General features: G+C 42.8%; 1 protein-coding gene across 1 annotated transcript; it reads right to left on the reverse strand.

Moving 5' to 3' along the window:
• Window positions 1-1,800: 1,800 nt before the first annotated feature.
• Window positions 1,801-19,311, reverse strand: serpini1 (serpin peptidase inhibitor, clade I (neuroserpin), member 1). The gene is made up of 9 exons (XM_084020271.1): window positions 19,165-19,311; window positions 9,002-9,290; window positions 7,824-8,054; window positions 7,492-7,686; window positions 4,983-5,187; window positions 4,336-4,433; window positions 3,040-3,126; window positions 2,832-2,921; window positions 1,801-2,742 (listed from the first exon to the last, which is right to left on the reverse strand). Exons 2-9 carry the CDS (start codon window positions 9,267-9,269, stop codon window positions 2,666-2,668), a joined length of 1,251 nt encoding a protein of 416 aa, XP_083876397.1. The 5' UTR covers window positions 9,270-9,290; window positions 19,165-19,311; the 3' UTR covers window positions 1,801-2,665.
• Between the last annotated feature and the right edge of the window lie 138 nt (window positions 19,312-19,449).

The following is a 19,449-nucleotide window of genomic DNA, read 5'->3' on the forward strand; positions in this document are numbered from 1 at the left end:
CTGCTTAAGATATACAGAAATAAAAGTGATTCAATGTAGCATTGGCACATTAAAGTTCCTTTATATGGAAAAAACAGAAAAATATGGATGTATTTAAAAAAAAAAAAAAGACACTTATAAATACATTTACTGTGAATGTCAATAACCAAGCAGAGGACTTCAGCCTCCTGGTGGCCATGGCAAGCTACACTGACTTTCCAAGAACAACATAAATGAGTGTGGTGGGAAAATACACAAGTAATACCACAATGTGAAAACCAGTTACTCCACAAGTAGGAGTCCTGAACTCCTGAGATTTTGTAAAGGTAACCATTACAAAGGTGCAAGATGTACAAGTGAGAAATGGCCCCTTTCAGAGTAAAGTATCACTACATTAATACTAGCAGTATTTCAATATTTTAGCTGTTCCGGGTTGTACTAATAATTACTTTATACACTGTATATAGGTTTCTATAATTCATCGCTTGTAGGACAGGTTTAGATGAAGCCTCTTTGTGTTGCTGTTTCACTTTCTGGGTGTTTTCATGAAGATGATCTTGATGTGGATGAAGATGAAGACCACCACACCAAAGCAGTTGGTGAGAGTACTTTAGAGCATAACTTCCTACACACATGGGCTGACGTTCCTCAACAACGCAGCTCGTTGTGTTTAAGAAATTGCATTACCAAACACACGCTGTGTGCACGGAGGAGATGGAAAAGCTATTATTTCACAGAGGTAAATGAAAACCCTTGGTGCTGCAGGGGACTGTGCAAATGGCTCATTCTGACATTTTACTCACTTTTGTATTGCAGAGCTATTTCCTTTGGTGGTGGTTAGTCAAAACAAAGTAATCATTTGCAGTAGCAAACTGTAGTCTATATGCTTTCGCTGTTTATCGTTTAAAGGATTTCACTTGTTTTTTTTGTTCTTTTGTGATCCGTTTCATCTCGTGTGACAGCCATGTCACAGATAATTGCTGTTCAGAAAATATTAACAGAAGGTGGGGATGGCGGCTGTCAAAGCATCTTCTTTATGTTTTCTGTTTGTCATCATCGTGTTCATCAGACAGCAAATAAAAAAATGGCATATGGCAGGGAACATATTTTGGGGTGTAATCATCAAGGTGTATTTGCTTATATATTACTATCACTGTGTCAGTGCTCTGCAGGTGTGAGGGTTGTGACAATGCTTCCTTCATGACATGACTATTTTATGTTCACTAGGCTATCTCATATGTTCTACATGATTTTATTAATCTATTCAATTCATCAGGATTTAATATTGTACTTAGTAGAAATGTTTTTAGATTATGAACATACTCTTATTTTCTTAAAATATTCCGTATGACGTGACATTTGTCAGAATCAGCATGCAGGTCTCATTCGTCCTTGGTTCCGGTTTATCCTTTCCTGGCCTGGCGATATGATCCCCTTCCTTGTGTGTGTGTGTGTGTGTGTGTGTGTGTGTGTGTGGTAGCTACAGGCCTGAAACTACTCCAAGATGCCTTGGCAGGATATTGTCCGCCCTGGGAAGCTGAGTTAGCCCTACGGTTGGCTCTTCAACCATGACAGCCAGCCTTCTATAAAGCCGATTTCATATTCAGGCACCAAATATGTAATGGACCTTTTATAAACTGGTTTCATAAACTCCTGGAGCTTTGCACGTTTTTCAACCTTTCCAAATCTGTCATTTAACCTGAAAAGATGCATTAGCTGTCGGCGTTCACATTAAAGTCATCCTAAATGCTGTCCTTTAATTACAGCTTCCATTCAACATGCCTTTAATTGCATTGACACATGCACACAGAAGGACACCGGTTTTTGTTTTTCAAATGGGAACACATTCATGTTTTTATTGAGTAAAAGACTGAATACAGCTGGTGTTACTGTTTCTCCTTGTATGTACATCCAAAAATGGTGCAGCAGATCTTTTTCAGTGCGCCTGCATGCTCCAGTCTGTCTCTATAGCAACCCACCTTAGTTACGCAGTCCCGTCTGCTCACCTGTGAGATGCCCAGCTGAGGCTTAATCAACCACTCGGATGTGATAAGGCATATTAGTTCATCGGCAGTTTAGCCATGAGCCTGCAGTGTAAAAAAAAATGACTACTGTCTGGAACAGATATATTACTAAGATTTATTGTATAGGGAGAAATTTTTTGCACAGGTTTATTCTGCAATAAATACTGAGTATATTTATGTATATATAGAACACAATGTCAAATGTACAGGGATATAATTCAAATGTGAAACAGTGTGCACATACTGTGTCAGCAGTAAGAAAGAGTAAATATTTCAGAAGTCGAGAAAAACACTGCTTTTGTGCATCGTGTGTGTGTGTGGGCGCAAGTGAGTGTGAAGCTGCTGAACTTAAAGGGGTTGTGCGTGGATTACAAATCATGTGTTCTTCTTTCTCATATACAAACCATCCTTTACCGGATTATATATGTACAACTTCCTCTTTCCGCATGTCTGCATACAGGAGTTTAAAGCTTCCAGTATCAAAACACAGTCACGTTATATATGTCATACTTCATATTTCAATATATAATATATCGTATAATAATCAGTTTGTATATATATATATTTTTTTTCTTCCAAAAGTATAAAACACAGCTGAAGATGGCGATAGAGGGTAGGTAGCGTTTATGACGTCTAGGACTTGGGCGACCTCACACCGGCAGTTACATGGAGTCGAAGTCATGGTCATTGGGCTCGATGACTTCAGGGGTCATGACCCTGCCCATGAAGAGGATAGACCCTGGGGAGGGAAGAAACAGATACAAAGTAAGGCCACAACACGCATACTGTATATCGGAGGCACACTGACGTCCACGGAGACACGCGTACCTGTCCTCCGGTTTCTGATGACGAAGAAGAACGGGTGATCAGCCATGACCTGTGGATACAACACTAGAGTCCTGGTCAGGGCGATCATTCCTGAGAGAGAGACGGGGGGAGAAACATCAAGTTATATTCTGACAGATCTGTAAAGACCCATTCATGGTCATGTGTCTGATCCGGGCAACTATGATGAAGAATAGAAGATGAAGTCTACCTGACCCAGCGGCTCCCTCTGCCCCCTCTTCAGTCACATCCAGGTAAGCCTTCTGCACAGCCTTCCCGATGTAGAGGTCCTTACCGTCTGTTGCACACACACACATACACACACACACACACACACACACACACACACACACACCAGATCATCACTTTTCAAATATGTGTATCAGCAAATGTAGTGTATAAGGCAGTCCCGTTGGAAAAGAAAGGACCCGACAGAAAACCCTCATGAGTTCATTAAAAACATTTTAAAACAGCCCGTCTTATCCGCCCACCTGCCAGAGCAGACCATGTCCTCTGAGTACACGTTGAGTACAAGATGTGCTGAAGTCCGGTACAGACTGCAGATTGTGTTTTTCAATATAATACGAGCCCCGCCTGACCAATAAAAACAAGCTGTTCACCGCGAGGCATGAAGGGTATGTTTATTAAGATGTATTTTGGTTTGATCCACTCGTTCTCTATAAGGCGAGAGTGTGTGTGTAGTGAATTTTATTTTCACTTGTATGGTTATTTTAATACATTTTTTTCTCCTCTAGATCAAATATGTACGGCTCTACTTTTCTACCTCTACAGTATGTATAGATCTGTCTCTCCCTCTTGATCTATTTTTACCAGATGATGTGACAGCTCTGATCTGCCCACTCTGTGCCAGTTACCTTGGTTACCTGAGAAAGTACCAGAGGCAACTTCACTGCAGCCAAGAAGCAGAAAATGAATCAACTTCTCAATGCTGAACCCTTCTCTGAGTATATTTCTCTTACCATTTGTTTCTATATCCACGCATTTTTATATGATAATCTACAAGTAGGTGTCACATATCTCAGTGTTCTGCTGTGTTTGCAGTGGAGGTACCGATTCCCCCGATTTCAGCTGTTAGGGGAGAGGCCAGGGAACCAGTTCCCAACCACATATTACAGAAATATTAACTTGGAGAGACTAATCACAAACGTGCCTTCACTTCAATTATAATTCTTCTTCAATTCATTTCTTTAATATTCATGCTAAGTTTCAGACTGAGTGGTACGGGCTGACAACAGCTGTTGAAATCAGATGGTTGATTCTCCACCTCTCTGAAGCCCGAAAGCAAGGGCGTCGGCACGTCGGGACTGGCCAGAGTGGAAATGCACCAAGCTGTTCTCAATTCTTAAAAAGCAACCAGTCCCCACACCCACACACATACACACACACACACACACACACAACAGGTGATCTGACTAACTCTCCAATCAACTGAGGGGAAGTAAGAGCAAGTACCAAAGCATGAGGGAGTGCTACAGCGGAGCGTTACCTGTCATGGCGGAGAGATCTGCGTCGTTAGTGAAGATGTTCTTTATTCCTAGCTCCTGCAGAGTGCTCCTCAGGTCGATCTTCTGCTCCACTTTGAACCTGAACAGAAGTTCAAAGAGTCAGATCAGAATTTAAGAAAGTCAGATATGGATTAGGAAAGACGATTGTGTATCTTCTTGTATTTTGATGCAGCGGCATTAGCTTAAATATGAAAAGTTTTCACCACATTACATGCATGCGTACAGTGCTTGTGCATCCATCATCAATTCACCGTTTGCATGCCTAAATACATATCGTCGCTAGCCAAATGTGTATTAAATGTCTTCTTCATTTGTTTAATGTGAGAGTTTAACAGCCTAAAACAGATTCTCAGTTAATATTTGTGGAACATCCTGAGAATATCTGTTTCACTTAATGTCATTTTACACCGACATTGATAAAGAAATAGTTAAGTAATGATGGAGGACGCCAATTAATGATAGGAACAAAAAAAACATTGCTCTTGTTATTATGGCTCTTTCCTCTGATGAACTGAAACCAGCAACATTCTCCGTGAGCTTTTGTATTCTGTGAAATGTTAGTATCAACCACAACAAGACGCCATTATAACAAGATGCCACAGGCATAATGCCTGCACGTTGCACAGACCTGGGCAGGTAGACCTCCACCTTCTGCCGTTTGACATTGTTAGCCCACTCCTCCAGCAGTGGCGCTTTGATGATGGGCTCCAGGGAAGCCAGTGGCACCTCCTGCCGAGGCAGAACGATCATCATGGACATGTCCTCGCCCTCGTAGGGCATCTCTAACACCTGGTACACGCCGCCGGCCTCCTGGGAGCCGTCGCTGAACTCACCTGGTGGCGAGGAAACATGCGCATATAAGCGTTGAAAGACACACAGACATATCAGTGCCTCCTATAATAATTTTGTTGTATTTTGTATTTTAATGCAATGCCCTTTTTACACAAACTTCTACCCAGTAAAACAATCTGGGATCCAGGCAACAAAAACACACCCTTACATGCACATTCACACACATACAAATACAAAAACATCAATCTCCTTACAGATACGCTAGAGGCTGAGAAAGCGATATCTTCGTAGTCCTGAGGTGGATCTCTTACGACTCGTCCCTTTTATCCAATTAAACAAAACCCATAATAAAAGAAAAATCCAATCAAGACAAGCCAGCAAACGTTTACTTGAATTAAGGTTTACACTATTTCTTAGTCAGGAGGAGATAATCCCTTTATCCTCCGAGCAAGTCCAACTAGATTTTAAATCTAAATATAAGATTATCTCACTTACTTAGGTATTTGCAGTGGGAGAAGGAGATTATAGAGCAATTAACACTGCCAGGATTTATATAAACCTTGGCACATTATTTCTCTTTTGAACATGCTTTAAAAAGGGAACATTCCAACAACAAGTCTTTGTTCATTAATGGATGTGTAGCAGTTCTGTGCTGATGCACGGTGAGGCAACATTGCAGTTTACTTAACCAACATGATTGTGCTTCAAAATGAGAAAGCAAACGCAGATTTCTCCCCAAGGACCTGTCCCTGTTCTGAGGAACCCCCCCCCACCACACACACACACACACACACACACACACACACACACAGATCCCCTTGTGTGAGGATGACTAGGTGTGCACCCTATGAAAGTAGGTGTATGAAAGTGCAATCTCACCCACAAATATAGACTGCACCAAAATAACTCAAACCTGCCAACTTTAGTAGCAGTGCAGTACGAATCTGATGTAACCGTCTTTGGCAGTACGTCAAACAAAAGAAATGACTAGATGCAGAACAGACAGACAGGAATCAATCAGATGGAACGGTGTTAAAGACAACCTGCAGGACCCAACTGCAAACGATTTCTACCTCACAGTGTTGGCAGAACATCAAATACACAAATGGAGGAAAACGGAGTACATTTAACTATAGCAATAACCTCAAAACGCCACATTTGCCTGTGTTGGACATAAAAACAGGAAGAATCACTTTAGATTCATGTTTTCCAAATGTTGTTATTCTGGGGAAACAATTTTTAAAAATGACAAACCATTGTGACCTAATTCACAAGAGGTCTTATCTATAAATCATGAGAACATTTCTGGCCATTTCCCTACTACTTTATACTTTCTTGAAAAGTGAAACCAGCCATTTAGAAAGGAATCACAACTTCATTTTATGCATGTGTTATTGAACATACATAATAGTCTGTTTGCTTTTCTTAATTCCTCTCATCAAACAAACGTTAAACAAACAGAATGTACAGCTTTCATGTAAGATTCAATGTTATAAGTGGGCTACAATTATTAGATCAATACGATCATTCAGGCTCGCTCATTTGGCTCAAAGGTGTACTCCAGACATACAAGTTACTGTAAATGCAAATATATTTAGTGACCCCAATAAAATCTCCTGCAACCAACCTGTAAGTCCCAACCCAATCTTTGGGAATGACAGATTTAGATCAAGTCATTTATGAGGGCAAAATTACAGATATTCCATTTTATAGACTTAACAATTAAATAATAATAACAGAGAATTCATTTGATGATGAAATATGAAATTGTAGAGACGCCAAAGGTCGTTTCAGAGAGATTTGGGAGATTACAGTCCTGCTCTGAATCTACTCCAAATGATTGCAAATTAGCGTAACCATGGACAAAACATGATGTCCTGTCCTATAATCTGATTAGAATCAGATATCAATAAATCATGACCCGTAACACAGGAGTGTGACGGAGGGGGAAAATGAAATAAAATGCAAAATGAGTGGAAAGACAATGCAGTTTGTTCTACCTGCTGTCGGAGTAGATTAAGCCAAACCTACTGTACTACATGACTTAACGCAGTGAAGGCTGTCACAGCGCCGCTAATATTGTATGACATGAACAAAATAGCCTTCCAAATACACTTCCAAATCAAACAGGCATACCAGAGGAGTTTGTGCCAGAGAAGAAGATTTGAGCAACGGAGCTCATTGAGCAGAAACGAGAGAGAAGAGAGAGGCTTTCCTGGGAATAACACTCCAAATATGAATATTTCACATCTAACATTAACATATTCAATAACCTCGGGAACTATGCGCTAAATCCAAGGGTTTCTAGAAAAAGAGTTTCACAGAAACACACGGCTCATCCCTACCGTAGTAGAAGTCTCCCTGTTGGTACATCATGAGCGTCTGGACTTCAGAGCCGTCGTCTCTGCTGAAGGAGAAGGTCCTGGTGTTCTCTGGCCTGAACTGGTTTTTCCAGGAGCCTCTGAAGTAGACGGCGTTCACAAGGGTGAGGCGGGTCACGCTGCTGAAGTCGTCGGCTGATAGCAGCTCACGTATCTTACCTGGGAGGTTGGGGGGGATTTGTACAGTGTGTTGGTTTTCATCCCCCTAAAGAGAATTCTGCACATTGTTGATGTAATTATGCATTCATTCGATCGCCCTTCTTTCCGTTGCTCCCTTCATCTCTTCTCCGACTCACTCTCAGTATGATTTTCCACCCAGCCGTTGATCTGCTCGGCCACGGCTGCCGATTCGCTGAAGTCCACCGTCTCCACATCGGCCCGGAAGTACTTCCTCATCAGATGCAGAAACTCCGGGTTGAAGGTGGCGCCTTCCTGCAGGAAAAGGCTGTTGGCGAATCGGATCACGTAGTGGGCGTCATCATCCGACAGCGCCGCGGTCAGGTTCTGGAGCAACGAGAACTCCACGCCTGGAGAACAAAGGGAGGCACGCATTCATACGGGAGAGTAGACAGAGCACAGCGCCGTGGAAAAGATCCATGCAGTGTTTGTGTTAAATACAAATATTATGTTATGGATAATAAATACAAATAAATGAGAACCAAAGGCCCCTTCTTAAATCGGAGCGTAACTGTATTATTCATAAATATTTGATGCACACTTTACATCTCTTGCTCCTGAGATCTCCTGTTTTGTGAACTTTAAAACTTGCAGTACTTTTGACACAGTGGGTATATAATCTTAGTGGGATTTAGCTTACATTTATCATAATATGTTGCCTTAGTGGTTTATTTACTCACATTTTATTTATTGTGTGTCATTCAGCTCTCTGTGTCACGTTTTCAATATGTAGCAAACATCGCAAATAAAAAATAAATCGCCCCAATCTTTAAGATGGAAATGTCAACTGGCTTTTGAATGCTTGAACATATAGATTAATAACCAAAGGAATTTGGAAATAAATGTCCATATTGAATAATTATACTGTGACATTGCCGTTTATCAGCAACTTGGCAATTTTCTGAAAATTAATCTTGGCTGCGATGCAACAGTGGTTATTAATGTCAGTGCGGGGGCTGGTACATGTACAGCATGCATGTTTGTGTGTATGTTGCAGAGATTCGTTTAATTTCTAGGGATTTAATTTTGCACTTCCTTAAAGTCAAGTGGAGATATTTCGAATGGGCCAAGCTTAAAAAAACGCCAGATCCTACATTTCCCATAAAGCAACTGGATAGCATCTTTCACTAGGATCCTCAAAACTTACGAGTTAACTGAACTTTATGTGCCTTAAATATATGTAATGTCAAATATTATTTTGTAAAAATGGACGTTCAACTTTAATAATTTGGATGCCACTCCTCTTCCTTCAGCCAGCACTGACCCTGATGACCCTGTTTGTGAACGTGTCTCTCACCTGGCAGAAGGTGGCTGAATCCTACAGCCTGTCGTATCTCCTCCAGCGACGCCCCCCCGGCTCCCAGCTCCACCATTCCCAGGGCCACAGCCACGCTCAGCGGGGAGAAAATGATGTTTTCCTGATCCCCCGCCGCCTGCAGCCGGTGGTACAGTCGGACCGAGAACTCTGATGTCGTGTCCTCGGGAATGTCCGCCGCCCGGCAACCGTAGCGCGGCAACAGGATGGAGAGGAGGAGGAGCGGTGAGAAAACGTCCAGGATCAACATCGCAGCACGGACCACAGACAGCTGAGTCAAGAGGGACGTGTGGAGTGGAAGGAGATGGATGGAAAGAAACAGATGACACATTTAATGTGATGATGGAGAGAGGGAGAGACAGACGGGAGAAAAAAGGAGATAGAGAAGAAGGGGGGAGAAGAGAGGATGGGGAGTGAATGAGGCAAAGAAGGAGAAAGGAGGGGGGTGTTAACAGGAAATGAGTGATTTGAGAGATGGATGGGGGATGGGCAGTCCAAAAGGTGTAAAAGGAAGGAGAATAGATGAGGGTGGAGGGAAGACGAGATGAAAGAGTGCAAATGATTTGTGGACGGACAGAGCCAAAAGTAGAGAAAGGAGGATTGCAGAGAGGATAGAGAGGTGAAGGTAGAGAGGATTGCAGAAGGGGGGGGGGGGGGGGGGGTATAGAAGATTATTGCGTAAGGGAGAAAAGAGATGAAGGACAAGAGGATTTTGGAAGGGAGGGAGACAGAGATGAAAGTAAAGAGAGCCGGGATGAAGAAGAGAGAGACATCTGTCAGTCAAACATCCTGCCAATTTAAATTGAGAAAACAATAAGAGGATTACACTCATTAAAAAATAACGATTTCTACTTGCAGAGGTGAACAAATGCAAAGAGGACTCATAAAGACGCCGTTGAATACCGGAAATGAGCTATAATAGTGCTGTAAAATGAGTGAGGCGAGAGATTAAATAGAAAAAAAACAACATTTTTATTAAAATGGACATTAAAGTGAATTCAAATGAAAGGGCATGAGGGTCACAGAAGAGATAGAAAGGAGTACCGGAAGTAACGACAGAATGAGACGGTGAGAGAGGACGAGAGCCGGTGAGATAGTATATAAAACAACAGGAATAACCACAACTGCACTGCCGACTGCCGCCAGTAGTGCAGTAGTATCTGTTAAATGAGCTCATACATATTTTATGGCCATTCTTATCATCTGGATATAAATCAGCTTCGTTCCTTCAAAATCTGCTTTGTGCCGTGTGTGTGTGTGTGTGTGTGTGTGTGTGTGTGTGTGTGTTTGAGCCTTTGAATGTAAATGGATGAGTTTCTGTATGTACAGAATGACTGATTACGAAGCAGCCTAACCCCCCCCCCCACCACCACCACCACCACCACCATCCTCTTCCCCTCATCCTTCCATGCCATCGTACTTCCTGCCTTCTTTTTCATCTCCCTTTCTTTATCTATCTTCGCCAGCCTCCTCCTCCCTCTCATCTCTCTACTTTGCTACATTTGCCGTCTCTGTAACCCTTCCTTTACACCTTCTAAAAAGACAAGGAATGAAGGGACGTACACACACTGCGCCGTCCCCGATGTTGCCAGGCAACATTGTTTTCTGCTGCCCAAAAATAAAGACAGCCAATGACATATAGCCTGGCATAACGAGGGAGAGACGGGGAGTGGAGAGATGGCGATAAGTGATTTGTTTTCGATGTTTGTCCCCCCGTTTGGTGCTGCTGTGATCGCACAGTTTCTATAAAGGATTCAACTGGCAAGAACCTGCTGGCGGCTGCTGTATGTGTGGGATGGCGGGTGACCGTGGTCACAATGTACCTGAGTGTAAACAACAACAAACAATAGGCAGGAGCCAGAGAGAGAGCGGCCCATCCTGTTGTGTACTGTCCTTTCTTCTGCTGTGCCGTGGCATGTGACCAACAATGTTGCTTCCAAAGCCGTTCCAACCAGGGCGGGGGGGCATTAATATCAAATCCATTAAAGGATTAGTCTGGTGGTATTCTATAGGTTTCCTTATTGTCAACCATAAAAAGACCCAAACCCAACAAGGAGTTGATAGCCAAACCATATTCCTCTGTGCCGTAGACCAATGAACTTTCTTGACTCAATCCCACATAAACCTGTAAATAATCACTGCAGGAGCCGAGCGGTGCCTGAAAAATGTGCTGTTTTTTTTTTTTACTATTTGAGTAATGCTTGAAAACTACAGTACCCAGTAGATTTCCTTTATCTACCTTAAGGATTAATATCTTCAAAAGGAAACAGAGGGTCTCGGGATTGGGTGTCATCATTGTTGGTTCTGGTCTTTTCATGTGATTTGTTGACGCTAACAAAAATATTGACTATTACTATAATAGTGCCTTAGTGCTGTCGAGCTGAAGTGGCACTTCAAGAGTATCTAGCTTCTGTAGCGTGACATATTTCACAATAATATTATTGGTTGAAATTGTCATATTTTGTTTTACAGAAAGAAATAGGAATTGGACTTTTGATATAGAAATACATTCTTTCGTCATATATTGTTAAATGGGAGCACAATATGACCGGGTATGTGATCTAAAAGGGTTAAAAGGGCGTTTTTCATTCCAGCCTGACTTTAAAGCGATATCTCCTGAGCTGGTCAGCCCTCCCTATAATTTACAAAAATAACTGCATCAAGGTCATGAGATTTTAAGTGTCGTTCCTCATTCTCTTGCAGAACACACATCGCCACATGTCACTTCAACTTAACGTCTTTCTAAAGTGACGGTCAATATCTCACGTTGTTTGTTCTCTATCTGCAAGTATTCTGACAAACTGCTTTTGACAAGCACGCCACTGACCAAAACTGCCAGCTGGATTTGCATCCGCTTGAGTCAGCAAATCCATTTCAGTGTACAGAGCATCTTCATGTGGGAGGAGTCACGTGACGCTGTTCATGTACCGGAATATGACAATTTGTGGAGTTTTTGAACCGTGCTGTATAAACACAGTATGGTGGACTCGTCGTATTCAAAATGTTTGGCTTCTTACATTTTATAGTATAAAAAAATCAAATAACCACTAACACACCAAATGTGTGCATGTCTATACAGCTTCAGTTGGATGAAAAATGTGTGGGAAAGTCAGAAAGTACTGAGAGCTGGACTGATGTATTATTGATTTTGTTTCTTTTCATGGGATTTGTTGACAGTCACAGAAACACATAGAGCAACACCAGACTAATTGCTCAATGTGTCCACGAGTCGCTCCACAGCAGGGCGGTGCGTCTGGTCCGCTGTGGTTAAAGCCTCGTTCCATTAATGATGCACAACCTTAAATAGATTATAACCTATACCAAAAAAATGAAACATCTAATGACTCCCGAAGGCGCAGACCTGGTGCATTGCACTCAATAAACTGTTAGTGACTCACGTGTGTTCACCTGCACATGTCGTGCGTCACTGAAGACAGAGTGGGAGAGAGAGAGAGAGAGAGAGAGAGGCTGAGGGGAAGGAGAGGGCGGCTGGCAGAGATGTAAATGGAGGTAATGTTCCTGACCTTCTGAGTTGTGGGAGCTGAACTTTCCTGAGACAGACAGCCCTGCTCTCTGTAAGGAAACACCGAGCCATGCAGTTAAGCCAGCGAGAGTGGTGTGCAGCGTCATTGTGTGTGTGTGCACCTGCGTGCACGGGCGTGCACGTGTGAGCGGATAATAACACCATGGGTGGCTGGCTGTTGCTTGTAACGGTGACACCATTCTGACCTTTTGACTTGTGGCACGTTGTCCTCAAGAGGATCCCACGTGTTGCCGGTTCGGCCATTGATGAGTGCGAACCCAACCCGGCCTCTGATCTACTCAGGCGGGGTTTCCCAGCATGCACCCCCAGGTAGGCGCGGAAACCCAACCCCCCCCGGCTATGAAACGCTCTCTTGTGACTTAAAAGAACGGAATATGTCAGAAAATGGTTTAAGTTGCAAGTGTTTAATCCTGACAACTTGATTAATTCTGTGCAATTAAACCCACTGGCCTTTAAAAGCAGCCTCTAATCCCTCCGTGTAATCCTAATTCTCAGACAGAATAGATAGGCGGTTGACATTTCCACAATTAGGACGTGACGTCACCGAAATCCACGGCGTGTAAATGCATCCTTACTGCCATTTAAACCCAACACCTGGTGACAGAGGCCAGGGGAATTCATCAAACCTGGACATTCACGGTTAAACTCTACAGGTACACACACACACAAGCACACTTTGGCGTACACTTCCAAGCCAAGGTAACCAAAGCAACTGCAAGTGATGGACATTTTTCATTTTGCCAAGCTGACAGAGACATTATTTTTACCCTTTAAAGATATCTTCCTCCTTCCACATAGGGAGATCAACTATATTCCCACCCCAACACGCTACTCTGCATTTTGTCTCCTTGCACCCGCTCCAGTTCTGTCACTCAATCGCACTCTCTGACATCATCTGGTCCCGACGCATACGCCCGCTCCCCAGACACACGTGTGGTACACGGAGTGCAGTCAGTAACTTTCTTGCTCTTCTTCTTCCGTCTGCAAGCAATCACAGCGTAGTCGCAACGAAGTCCCCCGTAAAGGCAACTCCCTCCTTAACCCACTTCTCTGCTCATATCACGGCCCGCTGATTCGCCAAAGCTCTGAGTACACGTCCAAAACTGTCGAAGCTCAAAGGCGCTTTGACGAATTCTGTGAAAATGCTAACATCCCATTTCACCAAGGCCCATCCCCCCACGGGAACGATGTCTGTGATTATCTCTGGTCCCCCGAAAAAAGAAGAAAAAAACCTTGAATTTCTGCAATGGACACACTATTAAAAATGAGCTGAGTAATCTAGCAAGATTCCCCCATGAAGATGTCTAACTTTTAAAGCTCTTTGCAGTACAGAGATAATGGAGCCTGATTATCATTCATGAGCTTCAAGTTTTCCTCGGAGGCGCCATAGCGGCCGCTTTCGACATATTGCTGCGGTCTTGAACGGAGTGGAATGCAAGGAGGCCCGTGAACGCTCACAGTAAAAAAGATTAAACCTATAATCATTAACATCAAATCACTCACGTCTCCGAGTGTCACGCTATTTTCTCCCCAGTTTGATTAGACACCCATCTTCCACCTATTGCTCACCCGCTGGTGTGGAGACTCCCAGGGCGGAGGGGGAGATTTACACAGAGAGGCTGTAATAAAGCCCACGGCCGGGGAGAGCCTTTAACTCTGTCGCAGTCTGGAAGAAAGGAAGCACTAAACTCCTGCGGCCCACTAGGGATTTCTTTTATTACGGTGCCCAATAAAGCGGATACAATTCATCAATCCAGTCGTCCGTTCTGCTCTCGGCCCTCATTTGCTTATGTTGAACGCTGGAGTCTCGCGTCCTTTTGCCTCAGTTTTGTTTTTGACTGAATTTGTTGGAGTCCAACTATTCGCACCACAATCATCTTCATCACTAAAAGGTACCCACTGATGTGATGTACCACTCCTGAGGGGATAATGCTGTTGTGAAGTGGAAATGGATGAGACAATCTCAAAATCCAGAAGAGTGTAAGTGTTATTTTTATCTATTTAGAAGCAAATTATATCATTGGTTCTGATAAATAAGACAAAACACACACACACACAACTGGGGCATTATAAAGTGTGAGTTAACTAGAGGTAACTATATAGGATTTTATGGCAAATTGGGATAAAAAACACTCATTTTGAATCTTCATTATCAGGATATTTGTAAATAACGTCACGAGTGACTTGAAAAAGATGTCTAGCTTGCTGTAATGGTAGAGGAGTGAAAAAGAGAGCCTGATTTAAGGAAATACAGCATGAAAAATTACATTTCTTAAATGTATCCATTAGTTATGCAACCCTACGATATGAGACCATATGATTTCATGATCATCTTATTTAAAATCATATGATTGTCTGTCACTAAAAAAAGATGTGTGTCTTCTCTGTGACGCAATGAAACACATTTGTTTCTTAACTAAATATAAACAATCCAAGGTTCAACATCTTAACATTAAAAGCAGCATCCAACCGCATCCGCAGAGCAACGATGACTGCCACTATATTCACACGGGGGTTTCATTTCATCTTTTATTATTTCAACTATAAACATGGAATGTGTCGGGGCATAAACATCAGTGAATTACTTTTTAATTAAACTGTAAATCTTAGAATAAAATCTAACACAGCGGTAAACTAGGCCGTCTATGTGTCTGCAGATCCAAGGTGATTGTAATTGTAAAACCACCAAAATGAAATTTCCAGTGAAAGGGGAAGCTTATCATTTTTATTATCATTACTTATTATTCTGCAATAGGACTTCAGTACATTTAGCATTTGATTTGACTGTCAGGTTTCAGCTAGATCAGATTCCACTGGACCGTCAATAAGTATCATCTTATGAAGTAGAAGTCGTCTCTCCAATAACTTCAGGATTGGTTCATTTGCAGAATTGAATTTGTTAAGCGGCCAATTTAATGAATTTAATTTCCTCATGCATAGAGAATTATAATCAGGCGTGAAATGCGTTATGGCTAACTATTTATTGCGTCATTAAGAAGGCAACGTGCGATGTGTGCTTTAACGTACGGGGCGATGGTGGGAAGAGAAACCCTGGTTGATTCGATGGCTGAATAAGTAAAACTGCAGTACTTTGAGAACAGCCTCAGTAAGTGTGTAGGGACCATTTCATTTCCCTCGTATCCATCACACTCACAACGATGGCACAATACACCGTGTTTCTGCTCCTTGGTGTGGGTCGTCAAGAGTTCATTAGCACCCGTTAAACTTACAGAAACCACCCATTAAACAAACTAATTCTACCCTGGTGGTTCCCATCCCTCCCGGTGGCACGCCAAATTACCTCGCCACCGCCCATCCTCCGCTCAGCGGCTCATTCAGCCCCTTGTTAGAAAATGACATAACGTGCTATGGAACCTGCCTGAAGTCCCAGGATGCTCTCTATACACTCCACAGAGGGCAAACAGAGGTTAACAACCCTTTATTAATCCCCGCTAACAGAGACACCCGGAGGGAGGGAGAGACACACAGAGAGAGCGATGAAGAGGTAGAAGGCACTTTAATAGACTGAGAGGGAGACGAAGAAAAGACGAGGAGAGACCAAAACCAACAAAAAAACAAGGACGGCATGCGTGCAGGACATTAGCAGAAGAGTTGAGGACGCAAATAGAGACGGATAGACGGATTGACAGATAGACGGATAGGGGAAGTGCATTGGGAAGCCCAATCGAGGCGGCTTCCACGCTGATACCGGCTTTGATTCGAAGCCAATGATATCTAACGACCCCCTGCATAGCATGGCAAGATGGTTGACTGGCTCTGCCAAGACACACTCAACAGTGTCTCTTTTCTTTTCCTATAACAGAAAAAACACACACACACGCAACCAGAGAGACACACATGCAGCAGCTACAGCGCTGTGGGAGCGCAGTTAGGAGGTCTGAGCTGTAATTGGATCGGCCTCTATTTGGGGTCAGTGGTAAAAGTGAAAAGACTGGAGGCTTTTTCAAATGGACTAAAGACGAGGGAGACACTGGAGCACAGGAAAGGTCACTATCAACTAGTCATGTGGGGGGAAATGTGTGTGTGTGTGTGTGTGGAGGGGGGGGGGTGAATAAGAAGTGATAGCCAGGTAAAGAGGCTTAAAATTAGAGAGCAGGAAAAGGGTGTTTAAATTTCTCACAAACGGAACTGTGATTATTTGGGGCTCTTCAGGGGAGGGGGGGTAATTAGGGGAATAATTTAAATTGATTTGGTATTTGAACAGTAGAGTTTGGAGCGAGCGGGAGGAAATAATAAGGGTATGGGTGCCCAATCACCATTTTACTGTCGTCCTCATAGAGTTCTGTCTCTGTCCCTCTTCTTCACTCAGCCCAACTCCCCAGTGCCACCAATCAATAGACAGATCGAAACTGGGGTTTGTGTGTGTGTGTCCATGTGTGTGTGTGTGTGTGTGTGTGTGTATGTGTGTGAACCTGAGAGTGGATGTGAGCTGGAAAGGCTGTAAAAGGTTGAAAAGACTGTTGTGAAATGGCAGTAAATGTCCCTTAAATGTGTACAATCTTGTCAAGAGTTGTTTTAGAATGATTGTTTTTTAAGATGTTAAAGGTAAGCATGAAGGCGATAACATCCTCTATATTTAATTTAATTTAAATTTAATTTGAGATATTAATCACTCCCAGTTCAGTGCATTTATTCAAATAAACAATTAATGTGCATTATTTTCTTTTCCTCTCTCTCTCTCCTGATATAACTCCTGACCTCTTTCTCTCTGCATCTCGCTCCACTCTCATCCTCCTGTCTGGCCAGGTATAAACTAATCCCTTGTGTCTTTGCTGCACCAGAACGTACAGGGGACAGACCTGCCGCCTCGGTGTGTATTTGCAGGTGCTGTGCAGGTGTGTCAGCTGGTTTGGAAAGTAAAGGGAAGAAGCGGAACGAGTGCAGAAGAAAGACTGCAGAAATTCACCACACTGGCCTTGCTTGTGTTTTTAATTAAATACAGTAAATGCAATACATAATTAAAACTGTCACGTGTGTCTTTCACGTGTATGAATTCCATCTCTGGAAGACAAATGAGGAGTTTTTCATGCTGATCACTGCCAGCCTTTTGCTTCAGTGAATTTTAAGTCAATTCAAACTCAGCAACCGTGGGCATAAATGTATTTCAGGACAAAGAAAGATTAAATTAGATATTTTTTTCATCTTTTCCTCGCCGCAGTAAATACCAGGTTTGATTCGAGCCTTGGATGATGCATCTACAGTCAACTGCAGTATGTAATGCGAATGTTCTCTTATTCTCACAGCTGAATATGTAACTTACAGGGGAAAAAAAGTCACCCTGCACACATGCTGCACACACATACCAACGAGTTTATGCAGTGTTGAGAACCAGTCAGTCGCTTCACCCTTCCCTCGTTTTGTTTCGCCAGGCTGATTTGAAAGACATTTAATTATTGAAATGCAATTAACGCGGCGCTCAGTGGAAATAGGCAGGACACGCGCACAAAAGCACTAACACCATAGGAGGGCGTGGGGAGGAAACGGCAGGCTTCACATCAGCAGAGATTAAGCAGCGATTCAGATGCATATGGAATTAAAACATTGAGATTATGACTGGAAAGGGATGCGGCTTTTCTGAATATGTGGAGCTGCTGGAACCACACGGGCCTACATGGGGGATTAAAGAGGTCATTACCTTAGTTGCAGAGATAAAGAGATCATGGGTGGATTGAGAGAACGTGACATGAGAAGGAGCTATGCTGAATTGCTGAGGCTATATTGTTGACCATGTTTCTTTTCTCCCCACGGTATCACTCATAAAAATAATTGGATTTTACCAGAGGTGCAAAGTCATTTTTACAAATAGGCTTATAATATTTTAGCTTTGAACTTCAAAAGATAGATTTTGTTTCTGTCACATTTCTGAACCGACTGAATCCGCCTGTTCTGTCAGCCTTCTACACAATTTTACCAAAACCACCACGAACACACACACACACACACACAATCCTGCATAAAGAATATCAAGTGGTGTGTGTGTGTGTGTGTGTGTGTGTGTGTGTGTGTGTGTGTGTGTGTGTGTGTGTGTGAGACAGAGTGGGGTGGGGATAGGGTAGGACCAGGCTACTACAATCTGCCTCGTTAATTCACACACATTCACTCACTGCGCCTTTGCCTGTATTTCAAGGACGAGAACCTCGCTGCACTAAACAGGAGCTTGTTTACAGTAGGAAAACAACAACAACAACAAAAAACAATGCAATCATAGACCACTGACAAAAATCTAAAAAGGACTGGGTGGTGGACACACGGGTAACCGCTTTAATCAATCGGCTTGAAGAAATATGTTTAGCTCCCAATGTGCGTCTCCACCCGCCCCCTTACTAAAAGCATACACATGTTGATTATAGCATCCCAAATCATTTATAGTATAAAACAAAAAAAATCCTATCATACCCAGACACCCTACACATCTCTAAAAAAAACAATTATATGGACAAACTCAGAAATTGGCTGTTCTTTGTTTTATCTTACGAAAGCTGAGCAGTTATAGTCTGACATCCTATACTGTCACCCGGATATATAAGTGCTGGTTTTGTCACTGAACCAGTTGTAGGTTATTGCATAAAACGGCTCTTACCGATAAACGGCGTTAGGTATGATGGATGGACGTGTGCGGTCTCTCTCTGCTGCTCTCCTCCAGCGCCGCAGCTTGCTGCTTGTTCCATTTGCCGCAGACCCCGCCCCCCTCCACAGCGATTGGTCCAATGAACGACGACCAAAGAGTGTCGATGTTAAACGAAAGCAATAACCCTCCCGACTTCCGTCTTTGCTTAAGCGAACCGCAGCCTAAATGTACTGAACCTTTATCGCATATAAAACGGTTCACGTTGGCTCTGTAGTCTGTAGTTTCAATGTGTATAGA

This window comes from Eutrigla gurnardus (genome assembly GCF_963514095.1).
Source record: "Eutrigla gurnardus genome assembly, chromosome: 10".
In the NCBI taxonomy this organism is placed as follows: domain Eukaryota; kingdom Metazoa; phylum Chordata; class Actinopteri; order Perciformes; family Triglidae; genus Eutrigla; species Eutrigla gurnardus.